At 40.7% G+C, this 18750-nt stretch overlaps 1 protein-coding gene across 4 annotated transcripts in view; it reads right to left on the bottom strand.

The window, feature by feature from the left end:
• The window catches only part of myo3b (myosin IIIB), a 516799-nt gene that overhangs the window by 333981 nt on the left and 164068 nt on the right, over window positions 1–18750 (bottom strand). For all 4 annotated transcript variants that reach the window (XM_048598929.1, XM_048598928.1, XM_048598930.1 and 1 more), the window contains exons 13-17: window positions 17297–17380; window positions 16491–16693; window positions 13022–13120; window positions 7841–7955; window positions 1382–1508 (exon numbers count right to left, since the gene is read on the bottom strand). In XM_048598929.1, coding sequence (XP_048454886.1) covers window positions 1382–1508; window positions 7841–7955; window positions 13022–13120; window positions 16491–16693; window positions 17297–17380 — 628 coding nt within the window. The remainder of the gene's footprint in view (window positions 1–1381; window positions 1509–7840; window positions 7956–13021; window positions 13121–16490; window positions 16694–17296; window positions 17381–18750) is intronic.

Genomic DNA, 18750 nt, shown 5'->3' with positions numbered 1-18750 from the left:
CCGCATCCCAAAACCAGTCCAGCTCGTCCCTGCCTCCCTAACCTGTTCTTCCTCCCACCTATCCCCTCCTCCCACCTCAAGCCGCACCTCCATCTCCTACCGACCAACCTCAATCCCGCCCCCTTTACCTGTCCGTCCTCCCTGGACTGACCTATCCCCTTCCTAACTCCCCACCTACACTCACCTTTACTGGCTCCATCCCCGCCTCTTCGACCTGTTTGTTTCCTCTCCACCTATCCTCTCCTCTATCCATCTTCTATCCGCCTCCCACTCTCTCCCTATTTATTTCAGAACCCCCTTCCCCTCCCCCTTTTCTGATGAAGGGTCTAGGCCCGAAACGTCAGCCTCTCTGCTCCTATGATGCTGCTTGGCCTGCTGTGTTCATTCAGCCCTGCACCTTGTTGTCCTGGAAGAACAATATCTCATTTTCCACTTGGGGACTCTGCAGCTTTCAGGACACAATATTGAGTTCAATAACTTTGGAGTCTGAGCACCTTCTCCTATGTCCTTACCCAAACCCCCATACACCAGGTCTTATCATCATATCGGCTGCTACCACAACCAACTAATTCTCAGCGGCTAATGGTCCCTTTTAGCAGCTATTCATTTTCTCAGGCTGACCTTTACATACTCCTTTGTCAGCCCAACTGTTTTTCTCTCTCTCTAGGCTCTATTTCCACCTATTGTTTACTCCTCCCCCTCCCCCACCCTACTATCAGCATACAAACCAACCTTTTCCAAGCTACAGTCAGTTCTGCAGAAGGGTCACTGGACCCGAAATGTTAACTTAGGAAATTTCCCACTGTGCACCTGAATCAGGAGTGAAAACCCAGTCCTTCATTCGGTTTAAATTTGAAAGGGAACAGTATGTGGAGGGTAGAGATAAGGTGTAGAGCTGGATGAACACAGCAGGCCAAGCAGCGTCATAGGAGCAGGAAGGCTAACGTTTTGGGCCTGGACTAGTTCGAAGCTGTTGGAAAAGCCTGAAGTAGGTCTCAAAGTCTTGTAGCAAAGAAAGCAGATTAGCTTGGAAGTACTGGAAAAGTAAGCCAAGCAAGCAACTGAGCCATCCACAGTCAAGAAGTAGTTAGTGACTCCAGAATAGCTAGAACTAGGAAAAATTAAAGGTAGTTTCCAGAAGACTATAGCAGATGTATATTTAGTCCCTACATAAGTAAATTACTTGAAGATTGATCAGCCATGATCTGATAAATTGTGGAGCTAGCTCTAAGGGCTAAATAGCCTATTCCTGCTCCTATTTTTATGTCATTGTTTTTAAACTTAAATTATTATCAACCTTTTCTGTGAATAAAATGTCATAAATTTCAAGATGTTATACCGTATTTGTATTATGCAGTTAGAGTACATTGAAAATACTTACTATTTTCTAAAGGTTCGCCATCTGGAATTTCACTTTTATCTGTTTGATGCTTTGAGGCAATGGGTGAAAACTCAATATTTCCATTATTCAGGATTGCAGCAAGAACTCTGTATACTGACCGAACTTCCTGAAAAATAATTCAACAATTTACAATGAAATAAGCCTTACATTTTGATAGCTTCACATACTTTGTATCTCAACTGAGGCTTAAAGAAGCTTTCTACTACAGCATTTAAAAAAGATAATATACAGCATAATTGTTTATTTATAGCAAGAAATTGAATGAAATGGATTTTCCTCTTGACATTAAGAGTACTCCTTGAATTTTGAACTCATTTACTGTTAGTACCAGTTGTTATTGGACTCTACTCCAAGTATTCATGTTCATATTACAGAAAAAAGTTGACACAGCTTCATGTAAAATTCACTGTAAATCAGCCTGCTTAAAATTTTCTACAAAAATATAATTCAGAAATAATTTTAATTTGAAACACAATGGGGATTTGCTTCCAATACTGTCAAACTGATGGGTTATATCAATATAACAAGATGTAGAGCTGGGTGAACACAGCAGGCCAAGCAGCATCAGAGGAGCAGGAAAGCTGACGTTTCGGGTCTAGACCCTTCTTCAGAAATGGGGGAGGGGAAGGGGATTCTGAAATAAATAGGGAGAGAGGGGAAGGCGGATAGAAGATGAATAAAGGAGAAGATAGGTGGAGAGGAGACAGACAGGTCAAAGAGGCGGGGTTGGAGCCAGTAAAAGTGAGTTTAGGTGGGGAGTTAGGGAGGGGATAGGTCAGTCCAGGGACGGCGGACAGGTCAAGGAGGCGGGATGAGGTTGGTAGGTAGGAGATGGGGGTGGGGCTTGAGGTGGGAGGAGTGGAGAGGTGGAAGGAAGGACAGGTTAGGGAGGTGGTGATGAGCTGGGCTGGTTTTGGGATGCTGGTCGGGGGAGGGGAGATTTTGAAGCTTGTGAAGTCCACATTGATACCATTGGGCTGCGGGGTTCCCAAGCGAAATATGAGATGCTGTTCCTGCAACCTTTCGGTGCATTGGTGTGGCACTGCAGGAGGCCCAGGATGGACATGTCGTCCCAGGAGTGGGACGTGGAGTTGAAATGGTTCGCGACTGGGAGGTGCAGATGTTTGTTGCGAACCAAGCGTCGATGTTCCGCAAAGCGGTCCCCGAGCCTCCGCTTGGTTTCCCCAATGTAGAGGAGGCCATTGGGAACAGCGGATACAGTATACCACATTAGCAGATGTGCAGGTGAACATCTGTTTGATGTGGAAGGTCTTCTTGGGGCCTGGGATAGGGGTGAGGGGGGAGGTGTAGGGGCAGGTGTAGCACTTCCTGCGGTTGCAGGGAAAAGTGCCAGGGGTGGTGGGGATGGAGGGGAGTGTGGAGCGAACAAGGGAGTCACAGAGAGAGTGGTCCCTCCGGAAAGCAGATAAGGGTGGGGAGGGAAAAATGTCTTTGGTAGTGGGGTCAGATTGCAGATGGCGGAATTGTCGGAGGATGATGCATTGGATCCGGAGGTTGGTGGGGTGGTACGTGAGCATGAGGGGAATTCTGTTTTGGTTGTTATTGCAGGGAGGGGGTGTGAGGGATGAATTGCGGGAGATGCAAGAGACACAGTCGAGGGCGTTTTTGACCACTGTGGAGGGGAAGTTGCGGTCCTTGAAAAACGAGGACATCTGGAATGTCTGGGAGTGGAATGCCTCATCTTGGGAGCAGATGCGGCGGAGGCAGAGGAACTGGGAATAAGGGACAGCATTTCTGCAGGAAGGTGGGTGAGAGGGGGTGTATTCTAGGTAGCCGTGGGAGTCAGTAGGCTTGAAATGGATATCGGTTTCCAGGTGGTTGCCAGAGATGGAAACAGAGAGGTCCAGGAAGGAGAGAGAGGTATCGGAGATGGTCCAGGTGAACTTAAGGTTGGGGTGGAAGGTGTTAGTGAAGTGGATGAACTGTTCGAGCTCCTTGTGGGAGCACGAGGCAGCGCCGATACAGTCATCGAAGTAATGGAGGAAGAGGTGGGGGATAGGGTAATATTAACGTTCTGCTGGTGCTAAATGTTAACAATGTTTAGGGTGCAATTATTGCCAAGATTACAACTTTGTCGAATTTTCAGGACATTGGTGATAAAAAAAAGAGGTTGTGATTAACATTCCCATTATCTCTCTACCCATAAACAAGTCTTTTCCAACAAACAACTGGATGGATTTTTGAATAAGTACTCTGTTTCAGCTCAGACAAAATGAACAACTGACAAAAGAAATTCAATTTGGAATTCAGAGTCGTTCAGCACGGAAACAGGCTCTTCAGCCCAACTCATTCATGCCAACCAGGTTTCCTGAACTGAACTAGTCCCATTTACCTGCGTTTGGCTTCTATGCCTCTAAACCTTTCCTCTCTATTCACATGTCCGAATGTTTTTTAAATGTTGTAATTTTACCCACCTCTATGACTTCCTCTGGCAGCTCGTTCCATATACACCCACTCTCTGTGTGAAAAGTTGTCCCTCAGGTCATTTTTAAATCTTTCCCCTCTCACCTTGAACCTAAACCTTCTAGTTTTGGACTCCCCTACCCTGGGGAAAAGGCCTTGGCTTTTCACCTTATCTATGTCCCTCGTGATTTTATAAGCTTCTATAACGTCATCCCTCCGCTCCTATGCTCCAGGGTAAAAAAGTCCCAGCCTTTCAAGCGCCTCCTTCTAACTCAAACATTCCAGTCTCGGTAACATCCTTGTAAATCTTTTTTGCACCCTTTTGAGTTTAATACCATCCTTCCCATAGCAGGGTGACCAGAATTGTATACAGTACTCCATATGTGGCCTTACCAAAGTCTTGTACACTGTAACATGACGTTTCCAACTCCTGTACTTCATGCTCTAACCGATGAAGGCAAGCATGCCAAACACCTTCTTCACCACCCTATATACCTATGACGCCACTTTGAGGGAACAATGTACTTGCACCCCAGGTTTCTCTGTTTGGCAACACTCCCCGGGGTCCTATCATTAAATGTGTAAGTCCTGCCCTGATTTGTCTTACCAAAATGTAATAACTTGCATTTATCTACATTATACTCCATCTGCCATTCCTCGGCCCACTGGCCCAGTTGATCAAGATCCCATTGTACTCTTGGATAACCTTCTTCACTCTCCATTATACCAACAATTCTAGTGTCATCCGCAAACTTACTAACCATATCTCCTACATTCTCATCCAAATTGTTTATATGAATGGTGAACAACTCAGTGGACTCAGCACCATTCCTTGCAGCACACCAATGGTCACAGGCCTCTAGTCTGAACAACAACCTTCTACCCGAATCAAGTTTGAGATAAGTCACAGTTTGCAGAGTTCTTATCAGTCTCATTTTGTTGAAGTATTTAAAAGACTGACGCATAATCTTTGACTGGTTCGTTGGTGGTCTTCTAAAAAAGGCTTTTTAAAAATTTTAGTTCGAGCCAGGAAGAGCAGGAGGAACAGGTCAAGTGTTCTCTGTGAAAATGCATAATGACCTGAACATTTCCATCAATTCCTGTTGTTCAGATTGCCAGCATCAATAACAACATGTATTTGTATTGCTTTTAGGATGATATTTGCAGGGTTTTTTTTGTTTATAGAACTAGTCTGTCATCACTGACACTAATGCCAACATTCTTTAATGCCAACAAACATACAAAACTTTTCAAAATAATGCCATATATGATCTCAGGTCTCTACTAAATGTCTGAAAATGCAACAGCAACCTAAACTTAAAAGGATATAAGTTTTTGAATCAAATATCATTTAGAATTTCTGCCTTTCTGTTTTTCATACTGAAAATTCACATTTATCCAGCTTATAGTGCAACTGTTGTGTTTGCCCACAACACTCAACATGTCTACATGCCTCCTTGCATTCTCCTCACAACCACACCTAGTTTTATGTTATTATCGAACTTGAAATCCCGCTTTGTTTCCTGTTTTCAATCAATTCACACTCCATGCCAATTCATTACCTGTAATCTCATGTGCTTTAGTTTTGCATACTAGCATCTTATGTGGAACCTTATCAAAAGCCTTCTTGAAATCCAAATACATCACTTCGACCGGTTCTACCTTATCTATTCTACAAGTTGCATCCTAAAAATATTCCAGTAGCTTAGTTAAGCATGCTTTCTCTTTCATAAACCAATGCTGACTTTGTCTAATCCCATTAATGCTTTCCAAATGTTCTGTTATCATACCTTTTATAATAGACTCTAGTATTTTCCCCACTACTCAAGTTAGGCTAACCAGTCTGTAGTTTTGTTTCTTCTCTCCCTCTTTTTTTAAACAGTAGGGTTATATGCACCACTTTCCATCTGCAGGAACTTATCTAATGTCCAATTTGATTGGTCCAAAAATCCAATCCAATCTTTCCAGGGCCACTTCTGGGATACAGAATATCAGGGCCAAGAGATTACTCACTCTTTAACCTCATTGAATTTTCTACCATAATGTTTTGTTATCAGTACTGAATCTCTTCAATTCTTCACTCTCCTTAAACCCTTAGTTTACAAACATTTCTGGGAAATTATTTGTTTTGGATTTTGTGATGACACATCCAAATGTGTGTTCAACTCCTCTGAGGGAATTCCTGTCTGTCGGGGCAGAATCTCACATTCATTTTCTGAATCTGCCCTGGCCAACACAAACTTCTTCTCCCACTGCCATCTCCCCCATGACAGTTATGTGGTAGGATTCCCAATCCTCCTTGCTCAAAAAGACCAGAATTGCTAGAATCCTGTATCCTTGCTGCCTTCTTCATGAAGACTCCTTGAGGACCCTGCAGTGACCACTACTCAGTTCTGGTGCTGTTGTGATTGCATTGTTGATAACCAGATTAGCTGCTAGCCCTAGGATGCAGGAATTCCTGTCTCTCAGGGGCAGAAGTCTCACTCTCACTATGTTAAGTTTATCCCCAGTGCATTACTGCTGCGATGCAGCTTCTTTAACAGTCAATCAGCTCATGACAGACTCTTCTACTGGGGAAAGGGGATGGGGTTGCATGCAGCATTCTTCCCAGCAAAACTCAGCCCAGCATATGGGGAAGATTCTCCAACACCATGGTTACACTGACAGACTCATTACTGTTTGGTTTATCATTATTAGCATTGAAGTTTTCTTAATTCATTTGTGGAAACTGGGCATCCCTAATTGCCCTTGAGAAGGTGGTGGTGAGCTGCCTTCTTCAACTGCTACAGTCCACCTGCTGTGGGTTGACCCACAATTAGGGAGGGAATTCTAGGAATTTGACTCAGCAACAGTGAAGGAATAGGGCCCAGAGATAGTACTGATCTCAGTACTGATCCCAGTACTGACAATGTGAAGGAATGTTTCCAAGTCAGGTTGGTGAGTGACTCGGAAGGAAATTTGAAGGTAGTGGTATTCCCATGTATCCAATGCCCTTGCCCTTCTAGATGGAAGTGGTTGTGGATTTGGAAGGTGCTGTCTGAAGATGTTTGGTGAATTTCTGCAGTGCATCTTGCAGATTGTATGCACTGCTGCGACTGAGTATCGGTGGTCAAAGGAGTGGATGCAATATCAATCAAGCAGGCTACTGGATGGTATGAAGCTTCTTGAGTGTTATCGGAGCTGCACCTATCCAGGCAAGTGGGGAGTATTCCATCACACTCCTGACTTGTGCCTTGTAGATGATGGACAGGCTTTGGGGAGTCAGGAAGTGAGTACTCACCACAGTATTCCTTGCCTCTGACCTGCTCTTGCAATCACTGTGTTTATGTGGTGAGTCCAATTGAGTTTCTGGTCAATGGTAACCCACAGAATGTTAATAGGGGAGGATTCAGTGATGGTAACACCTTTGAACATCAAGTGGTGGTGGTTAGACTGTCTCTTATTGGTGAAGGTCATAGCCTGGCATTTGTGTGGCGTGAATGTTACTTGCCACTTGTTAGCCCAAGCCTGGATATTGTCCAGATCTTGTTGCATTTGAACATGGACCACTTCAGTGTCTGAGGAGTCCCAAATGGTGCTGAACATGACTCCAACCAGTGGACAGTTTGCTCCCTGATACCAATTGATTTCAATTTTGCTACTCTTGGTTGAATGAAGCCTTGATGTCAAGGGCAGTCAATCTAAAATGTATCTTTATACTGCTAACTAATGGTGCATAAAACTCACATTAAGAATGACAGAATTATTTCCATTTTCATGTCTCCACCTCAGTCAAGAAAATGTAATCCGTGTTTTTTTAAGTGGGATTAAGTTGTGTGCACCAAGCAGAATTAGAGGCAATTACTAGTTTGTTGCACACTTGATTTTCATGAATTCTCAGGAGATGTACCACGTATGTCAATACTTTGAATGAGATATTACTTTTCAAAAAAATGTGACACATGCAATTTAGTGAACTGCTAATGCCAAAGCTGTTAAGTAAGAATACACTGGGTCAGCTTTAGTTTTACCAACCTCATCAGTGAATCCAATGATTCTGAAGCAGTGCTGAATGGCTTCAAATTGTTCTCTGTACGAGCTGTTTGTTAAGATGTCCTGCATGACTGTGTCTCTTTCATTATCGATATACCTACACAAGCAGAAAGAACCATGCTGGTACAGAATCTTAATTTTGAAACTATTCAAAGCTTAGAATGCAAGTAAAAATTAAGAGCAAAGCAAATAGTTGGACAGTCTCTTTTATACCAAGTATCATGCAGCCAATTTAAAAGCAGTATACCTGAACTTCACTGACAAAATCATCTGGTGAATACATTAGCCAGAGACTAGGATGACACCTGTGCAATCAGTGTTAAAGGAACTCAGAAGTGGAGAATATGCTGTGCACTACATTCCTACTGGACTGCAATTCAATATTGGCCTACTTGGCATTTATTTTGACCTTTACTTCAATAATTTGATGGAAAAATCATTTGATTGAAGACAAACTGTAATTGTCGGTGATTAGATTTGCTTTTCTTGCTTTGGAAATTGGAACCAGAGAAGCTCCATTGGTTAAAGAGCTCTTAAATTATTGCTGACTTCGTTGTTTTATTTCTACAATGTTTACAGATATTTTTAAACCATTTTTGTTTTTATTAGAAAAACAACCGTATTTGTTTTCTTGTGTCCAGTTTTGCCAAAGAAATTTGGACTGATGTGTATTTATTCCTGTAAGTGTAATTTTAAAATACTCCAACTATAGCATTTCACAACTGAAGTAGCATTAAATGAAAGAAGACAAAAGAGATCAAGTAGGCACCAGAGCATATCTGCAGATCTTGGCATACCTAACTGCTAATGACAGAAGACAATTGTCTCAGCATGTTCTAGGTCAACAGGGCCGTGCTTTGTCAAACATAGCAAGAACACCTGCAGATAATTGGGATAATTGGGGTAGTATACTGACATGGATACAGAACTGGTTAGCAGACACGAAACAAAGAATAGGAATAAATGGGTATTTTTCCAAGTGGCAGGCAGTGACTTGTGGGCTACTGCAGGGATCAGTGCTTGGATCACAGCAATGCACAACATACACTCATGATTGAGATGAGGGAACTAAATGTTTGCAGATGACATAAAGCCGGGTGGGTAGGTGCATGTGAGGAGGATGCAGAGATGCTTCAGTGTGATTTGGACAGGTTGAATGAGCAGACAAATGCATGGCAGATGAAGTATAATGTGGATAAATGTAAGGTTATTCAGTTTGGTAAAAAAAAACAAGGAGGCAGTAAACATTGCTGCCACTGTGTATCAGTGGTATAGGGAGTGAGTATTTGTGGATATGTTTACCAATCATGCAGGCTATATTGTCCTGGACAGTGCAAAGCTGATTGTGCGCTATTGAAGCTGAACTCGAACAGGCAAGTTGAGAGTATTCCATCAGTTTCCTCACCAGTGCCACGTAGATGGTGAATAAAGCATGTTAAGAGGTGAGTTACTGCAGGATTCCCAGCCTCTGACCTGCTCTCATCGCCACTGTACGTATATGACTAGTTCGGTCAGTTTCTAGTCAATGGTGAGCCCAGAATGTTAATGGCGACACAATTATTACATTTTTTCTCAATAGTTCTTTAAATTGCTTTAAAATGTTTTGGATAACGACACTGAGTTCATAATCAGGTACCATCCTATTAAGAGGGCTCTATTTTAAGATTAATGCTGAGTTTACAGAAAACTCATGAAGCAGATAATATTTAGATGATGTCCAGGTCAGCTACGCTCACTGTAACTAATACAGGCTAGATTATAAGACATAATTGTGTAGTTTCACCTCCTAGCAGATGAATACATTCATCTCACAACAATAACTATTAACCTGGTTCCTGACCCATCTCTGCTGCTTCTGATTTTTATCATGTTCTCCAATTTTGCCATAATCTTTTCAAACCAGCATCTGAATCTGTATGCCTTGTACACCCTCATTCCCAGAAATACCTCCATGAATGTGTTTACTCCACTCTTCAAAACCTTCTGGACTTCACTCTATATATCAGTCACACAGAACGTATTATGGTGCTCTGTGCTGATGCCAGACCAACAGAGTCCTTGTCGTCCCACCACAGGACTTTGAATTTTAAGTCAACATTCTTTTCTGTTATGTCCTACATTTTTCCTATTCACTGTCACGTTTTTATGTATCCTATTTCTTAAACAATCAGGCCTAAATAGGTTGAGCATTCTGAGTCCATTTGGGCATACCTTTGGCTGCTGTTCTCGATCAGGGACCATCACTCCGTTCTCACTTTAGCTGTTATTTTTAAGTTGTCTTTCTTTTTACCTCTCCAAAACATTGCTCTTCTGTTAGTATACTCCTTTCACTTATTCATTCTCTAGGACACTTTCCTCCTAATTCTCCAGTGTCGACATTCCACCTCCCTTGCTATTGCCCCAGGCCTGACTCTCTCTTAAATGATCTGGTAGCACCTTCCTGTGTCTCTCTTGGATTCCTCCAAAATCCTCCTCAAAACATTCATACTGGATTATTGCAGGCAGCAACCTAATTGCCCAAAATGTCCATTTATTTGTGAACAAGACCTTTATCATTCATGACCTTATTGTTGATGACTGCATCAATATCATGGCCTTTGTGTTAACCTGACTGAGGGATAATGACACTTTTCCACTGAAGCAAACCTCCACACCTGGATACTCTTTCCACCATTTGTCCCGTTATGGTTGTGATGTGGTGTTCATCTGATCACAACTTGGTGCCAAATCCAAAACAAATTACATCCGACATGGCAATGATGAAGGAACTCTATCCCTCCTCAATTAATTGATCTTCGGTCATACCATCCTCATCAAACACTTCTGCACTATCATCCAGCACAACGGGACTCCTCTCATTGTTATTATCGAAGTGTATCCAGAGGATGACTTAAATTGCCTTCTCATCCCACTCTCATTACAGTACATTTAGCGTTACTTCTGGTCAAAAGATCTATCCTCTGCCCTTTCCTATTTCATAGCTAAGTGCTGCACATCATAAAAGTCATCCAAAGGCACAGCATTTATTTTCATATGTATGCTAACAGCAGCCAGCTTTGCCTCACCTTGAGTCTTGACTCCTCCACTGTCACTGGATGAACATAAATTTCCTTCAATTAACTACAGGGAAAACTGAAGTCAGTCTGTGTGATTAAAACTCCAGCTTCTCTAACTACCATCCCTCTCCCTGGCAACTGCTGAAGACTGAATTAGATTGTTTGCAACCTTGCTGTCAACATTTGACCCGAAAATAAGCTTCCAACCACATACCTGCAACTTCTTTAAGACCCTCTTTCCATCGCCACAGTTATGTTTAATTCTGTCCTGCCTCAGCTCATCTGCTACTTAAAACCTAATTCATTTCATTGTTCCCTCTAGATTTGTCTCTCACATCTGGCTGAACTCTCACTTCTCCACTCCATAAATCCGAAGCCATCCAAAACTCTGCAATTCCTTATGGAGAACAAGTCCTATTCACCTATCACCCTATGCTTGCCAATTTGCATTGGATCCAAGGCAAACAGCATTGTAATCTTATAAATTCTCATCGTTGTTTTCAGATTGGCCATGGTCTGGTCTTCCTTACCTCTGTCAATTCCTCCAGAACTCAAAAATATATCTGTGCTTCTCTAATTCTGGCTTTTTGAACATTATAAACTTTAATTGCTCAAGCATTGACAGCCATGCCTTCAGCAACCAAAGCTCTGAAATCCCTTATGGGCTGGATTTTCACCGAGTCTGATCTTTAAAATTTTGGGTGGGAACCAGCTCCAGAAGTCCCACCGCCCCACTTCCAGCAGATTCTAATTTTAATGATGTGGAAAGGGAGGCAGGCATGAAGTATACTGATGTGAATTACAAATAAATAAGGCAAGCAGATATGATTTTTGTCCAGGAACAACCTCAAACCATAGAGAGTGTCCCATGAGCTTACAGTGGAGACATAAATGCTTTTGAAGGGTGGACAAGAAATGTAGAACTGTCAAGTTTTTTTTTTAAATCTGCAAATCTTTAAATACATTGAGTAAAACTGTCTGCCTATGTTTGAGAGAGTAAAAACAATCTGTCATAGCAGTTTCAATTTTTTTTGTTGACATAACCTCCAGTGTTAAAATTAAAACATTATTAGTCTTGTTACATTATTACAAAGCTTAATAAATTCCATAACCATCATTGTTAGTGTGGGGGGTGGAGGATGGGTGGGTCTGTAAGTCTGTAGTTTCATTGACAGTTTAAGATATCTATTAAAGAATCAGCTGTCTTTGATGTGGAGTTGTGAATATAATTTTTAAATAAAGGATTAAGTACTTGAAGGGATTTAAATGGTCCTTTATAAATGGAACAGACCTTAATATTGTGAATCTGCAATAGTTATTTGTTATTTAACTTTATTTAAACTCAGCATATGTCCTGAGATCTGCCTGCAGTGGATTCTAGGTGCATTGGTAGGCCAGTAACAGAAAAAAGGGATGAATATGGGACATGGATTGGCATGATTTAGCAGTGAGTTGGCACAAAGATGGCAGAAAAGCTAAGAGGCCATGGGGAAGAATGGTGGGGAGATGGGTTGTCATGATGGGAGTCTGGGACTATTGGGGGTCGTTACGGGGCATGGGTTAGCTTGGAAGGGCTGTTGGGGGTCACAGGATTGAGGAAAAATGGAGGGGACAGAGTGCATTTGAGTGTATGTGAGGGGAAAAGGTCCAATATTTAATGAAATAACCAGGATAAGGTCCCAGAGAACCAATGTGGACCTTTAAATTAGCCCATCTTGCCACTCAGTGGCCAGCACTGCAGTCTCTGATCTGCTTCCCTAAATTCATCCAGCACATACCCTGAATCTCCTCTTGGACCAAGGCACTTATCTTCTAACGCAAGCTTACTTACCTTCAGGCTCATCCCTTGTATTTTTAAATAACAGCATCCACTGGATTTCAAAGAAATCCATTATATGTGAAGGCTTCGAACTGTGTTTGAAAGTGGGGATAAACCCAAGTATTTATTTCAATTACACTTTGGTGCATTTTAATAGTTCTGTCAGAACCAACGTAACATCTGAAACTTGCTTTAGCAAAACAACTACACGTTCTTGGAAGATACTGCTTGTTCAACAATAGATAAAATCAACATCTCAATGTTATAAAGCATTGCATAATTTCTCACCTTGGAGGTTTGTTTTCAGCAAGCTTATATTCTGTCAGTTTCTTCTGATGATAGAGACCAGCGTAAATGTAATAAAAAATATGAAAGTTCTTCTCAGTTCTGCAAATAAATAATATTAGTATTAAAGTGGTTCTTAGATTCTTCAGATTAACTTTTAAAATCCAAAATGTTACAAATGTTCTAAGAAAATTCATTTCTGAGAAATGACAAATTTAAGATTCAAAACTTTTGATGGGTTTATTTTATATTACTAAAACAAGCTGTGTTATCATTTTCACCATTGCTGTTATACTTCTTGAACTGAGAAATCAAGGTAATCAGAAGATGTACATAGTACAAAATAAAAACTGGAAATCTACAAGATAGAATAGACCATTTCACCCATTTTATCTGTCCAAATTTTTGTTTATGTAATCTAATACTACTCCCACTACCCCAATCACTTCTCATTGCTCAGTGTGTTGCTTTATTTTAGTTTGGTTGCCTTTGAAAGAAGTAATGATCTCTACATCATTCTCTCTTCATACTAAAGTATTCCATAGTCCAAATACACTAATGACATTTCTTTGAATCTTTTTCTTTTGTTGCTCCTCATAATTAAATTTCCCTAGTGAATTTACGTTGTATGTTCTGTGCAGCTTCAATGTCCTTGTTACAATTGACCTCGCAAAACTGAAACTGCAGCTACAAGAGGACATCAAAGGCTAGGAATTCTACAATCAGAAACTCATCTCCTTTCTGCCCAATGTCTGTGCACTATTTTCAAGGCATAAGCCAGGAATGTGATGGAATACTGTCCACTTGTTCAGATGGATGCAGCATCAACAACACTCAAGAAGCTCAACATCATCTGGAACAAGTAGCCTGTGCAAATGGCACCCCATATACCACCTTAAGCATTCGCTCCCTTCACCACCAACACACAGTGGAAGCAGTATGTACCATTGACAACAAAAACAGAAGGTGCTGGAAAAGCTCAGCAGGCCTGGCAGCATGTGTGAAGAGAAGTCAGAGTTAACATCTCACATCCGGTGACCCTTCCTCAGAACTGGACCCAAAATGTTAACTCTGATTTCTCTTCACATGTCCTGCCAGACCTGCTGAGCTTTTCCAGCAACTTCTGTTTTTGTTTCTGATTTACAACATCTGCAGTTCTTCCAATTTTTATGTACCATTGACAAGATGGACTGGCAGGATCTTGTCAAGGCTCCTTTGATAGCACCTTCTAAAATCACAACATCTACCACCTCCAAGGACAAAAGGTGCAGATACATGTGAATATCACCTGCTAGATCCCTTCAAGTCTCACAGCATTCTGACATTGGTCTATATTACAGTTCCTTTATCATGACTGGGTCAAAATCATGGAACACCCTTCCAAGCAGCACAAAAGGTGTACCTCCACACCAAGGACTATTTTGGTTCAAGAAAGCAGCTCAACACCACCTTCTCAAGGGCAATTAGTCATGTAAAATCAATGCAGGCTTCCCACAAACTAATATTGGTGCTATAATTATGACATAACCAATGTTTTGTGCAAATTTATTCTTACATTTTGCTCTAGTACTCCATTCCCCATTTCATAAACACGTAACGGCTCTATTCGCAGTAATTGTATTTTCAGGAAATTATACTTCAAGCCCTTAGTCTGTCTGATAAATCAGAGCTCTCAGCATCATCCTCCTAAGTCCCATTCTTCGTTCTCCTACCAAAACATTGATCATGGTTTATACTGAGAGTTGCAAAATCAAGGTGAGTAGCTGGAACTATGATGCATAGCATTTCAGCTATAACTTAATGGAAGAACAAGTTTATGAGGGGTGGGGGGGGGGGGAGCGCGCGCGAGGGGTGGTGAATGGCCTATATTTCAAATTACACTCTCTTCCACTGGATCAATCTCTGTCCTCCAGAAGCTTTTTAAAGTCATTGATAGCAAATTTTGATGCTTTTTGGTTCTTTATTCATTCATGGGATGCAGGTGTTGCTGGTTAGACTAGCATTTAATGCCCATCTCTACTACCCAGAGACAGTTAAAAGTCAACTACATTGCTGTGGGTCTGGAATCATACATAGGCCAGCCCAGGTTAAGGACAGCAGAATTTCTCCCCTAAAGGGTATTACTGAACCAAATGGGTTTTAATAACAATCAGCAATGATTACACAGCTGCCATTAAGATAGCTTTTTATTACTAATTTTTTTTTAAAAATTGAATTCAGATCTCGCAGCCCAGCATGGTGGGATTAAAATGTATGTCTGCAGAACCTTAGCCTGGTGTTCTGGATTACTAGTCCAATGACATTACCTCTACACCAATATCTCCCCATGTACACATATAATAAACATAACTGAGGTCAGCATGACCACTTTCAACCCTTCTCTAATTCGAACAGCTTTAAGTTCCTGATTTGAAATGAGTAAAAAATGGTAATATTTCAAAGCATGAGGTATGAAAGATGAAGATTGTAAAAGCCAGAAAAGTCTCGTGGAGGCAAGAAAAAAACCCAAATTTCTCGCAAATTTGGCAAGGATGATAATAAGCAAGGGCCTAGACAATGATCATACATAATATGAACATGGAAACGTCACGTAGAATGATAATGATTGAACATGAAAAATCAAAGGGCAAAGAACAAAAGCCACCTTATTTAAGGAAGAATATAAACATGTTGGAAGAGGTTCAGAGAAGGTTAACCAGACTATTATCTGCAATGTGTAGGTTGTCTATAAAGAAAGATTGACAGGCTCTGCTTGTATCAGCTGGAGTTTAGAAGAGTGAGAGTGACTTGATTGAAATATACAAGATTTTGAGCGGGCTTGACAGGGTAGATGAGGGGAGGATGTTTCCTCTAATGGGACAATCCAAACCTAGGGGTCACTGTTTAAAAATTAGAGGTTGTCCATTAAAAACAGAAATTAGGTTTTTTTTTCTCACAGAAGTCTTGGGTCTTTGGAACTCTCTTCCTGAAAAGGTGGTGGAAGCAGAGTTGTTGAATATTTTTAAGGCAGAGGTAGATGGATTCTTGTTAAGCAAGGAGGTAAAAGGTTATCAGGGATGGGTTGGAATGCAGATTTGAGGTTGCAACCAGATCAGTCAAGATTTTATTGAATGGCAGAGAGGTATCAAGGGGCTGAATGGCCTATTCCTGCTTCTTCTTCATACATTTCGGAGTAAATTTCAGAATATGGTAAGTAACAGAATTAAATTGTTCCTATTACAAGAATTTATCATGATAACAGTAGAAATGCAAATTTTGTACATCTTAAGGTGAAGGATGCTAACACTTCAAAACACAATAATGTTCCAACCAGAAAACCAAAAGCTACATCAAATACACACAGCAGACATACGGCTGGCTAATTCCAGCATTAACAAAATTCCTTAATGCATCAGAACTGCTTGCAGAATTAAGAAAATTATTCATTTACAGATACAATGAAAGAATGTATTTAAAATGAGCAATCACATACACAGGTTGTTGAATAACTCTTGATTTTTCCAACAGATATTCAGAGATCTTTGCTCCCATCACAGCCCCTGTTGGAGTGAATTTCATTTCTAGATATTTCCCAAATCGGCTGGAATTATCATTGATCGCAGTGCATGCATTTCCAAAGGCTTCCACGAGTGGATTGACTTGAAGAATTTTTTCTCGCAGAACACGGTTATTGGCCTGCAACAACATTAAGTATCTGTGCATTAGCTAAACATAAATCTTTTTTAAAGATTAGTTTGACAATTATAATTGCGAGATACCTTCTTGCTTTCAACTCGGTACAGCAATGGCCAGTATGCAGAACTGCAAGCGAACAACAGTCAGCACAGTTAAGAAAGTGAAAATTGTTAATACCAGGGCTGAGAGATTAAAAGGTCAGGGATAGATGGCAGATCACCCAATGCAGTGATGAAGACCCTGGGCACATGTTTGGCCACCAACACAACTGACAGCCGCAGCAAGAAGATCATCAGAAGGAGGTGTGTAATCAGTAGCAGCAGTGTTAATTATCCATCATTCATGACAGAGCAGGACACTGATAAGCATCAGCAACCGTGCTTCAAGGTGGTCACTGAACATTGACAAAGGATATCAACTTGTGTGGAAATCAGAATCAAAGATGCACAGTTTAAAATTCTACATTTAAATGGAAATTCATATATTATGGTGCATTTTACACCATTATTAAATGCTAAATATTAGGTACAAAGTACAATGTTATCAATTTTAAAGATGCATTCCATCAAAGTAGTTTAATATTAATAGCTACGCCAAACATACCTTTCCCAGATAGGTTAAGTGTTGAACAATCAAATGTGCACTCTCTGTCTTCCCAGCACCACTTTCTCCACTTATGATAATGCACTGGTATGGATAAGATAAATGGCAAGGCATAAGAAAAAGAGCTGGTTATGCAATTTTGCAAAAATGGCCCACAGAACTTTGCAATACTCTCTCTAAAATGCTGGATAAACATCTAACTCCAACAGAAACAATACTTATTGTCAAACTGTAACTTAAAAAAATAAGCAGAGAAATTTTAGAACTCCAACACAAATTGTTTATGTAACAATACTATCTTAATAGAACAATGTAATGCTAACTGGTTTAAAACAAAACTTTATGAAAGTACCATCTAAATATCTTTTGAATGAATTTGCAGCACAACTCATTATTTAAAAAAAATTAGTGCAGACTACATTTAAGTTTAAATGCTTAATTCTTGATGCAAAGTTAATCAAATGCTCAATGAATTGACTGCCCATAATTTAGTGAGTTTAACTCATTTACAGAATTATTCAATGTACCACACAAAATTATGCTGAAATTTAAAGAGATATGGCCAGCTAAATGTAGGTGAACAGGGTATTTTAAGTTTTTAATAAGATTTAAAATGCATTTTTTCTCTGTGCTTCATACCATGGCATGAAACTCAAATGAAGTTCAGAAAACTGCACTGTGTGAGAAACAACCATGAACCTGTCATTTTCTCAAAGTTGGCCAATTAATGACTGGAGGCTGGAATCATCGTACAACCAAGGTCAGGAGGTCAAAAAGAGATCCTTCAGCTTAGAAGCAACAATAAGGCATCATAGCAATTAAGTGAGGAAGACAGTGCACCAAAGTGGAAGTTAACTTTACTCAAACTTTTCAATTTTGAAATCAACTCAGGCTTTTCCAGCCAGTTTCCATTGTGCCCTTTGGCTGCAGCTGAACCAACTTCAGATAAGTATGCTCTTCATCTCAATAAAAGGCCTTAATAGGCCATTCACAAGATTAAATGGCTGTCCTTTTGACAAGAATTGATATCCCTAACAACTCCTAATCCCACCGCTGGAAAAATAGCCCACGGCCAGGAATGGAGCTGGGCAACCAGCTCGCTTAGGGACAACATTAGATTGCAGATCTAACTGCCTCCTTTCATGTCCCTGTCAGTGGTTACAAATTCAGCTCCATTTTTTTGGGTGACAATGTGGGAGACACTGGGTTAGGGTTAGTCCACGTGCACTCCTGTGCATCCTTCCCAAAAGATGCTTGACAGGACCCAGGTTGAATGTTGTATGCAGTAACCAAAATATCCAAGACCAAATCTTGAAAGTAAAAACCAAAGGAACTGCGGATGCTGTAAATCATGAGCAAAAACAAAGTTGCTGGAAAAGCTCAGCAGATTTGGCAGCATCTGTGAAGGAAAAAACAGAGTTAACGTTTCGGGTCCAGTGACCCTTCCGCAGAAC

The sequence above is a fragment of the Rhincodon typus genome, chromosome 7 (genome assembly GCF_021869965.1).
Source record: "Rhincodon typus isolate 14 chromosome 7, sRhiTyp1.1, whole genome shotgun sequence".
NCBI lineage: Eukaryota > Metazoa > Chordata > Chondrichthyes > Orectolobiformes > Rhincodontidae > Rhincodon > Rhincodon typus.
The sequence above is the reverse complement of the archived record's forward strand: the minus strand, read 5'-3'. Positions and strand labels throughout refer to the sequence as shown.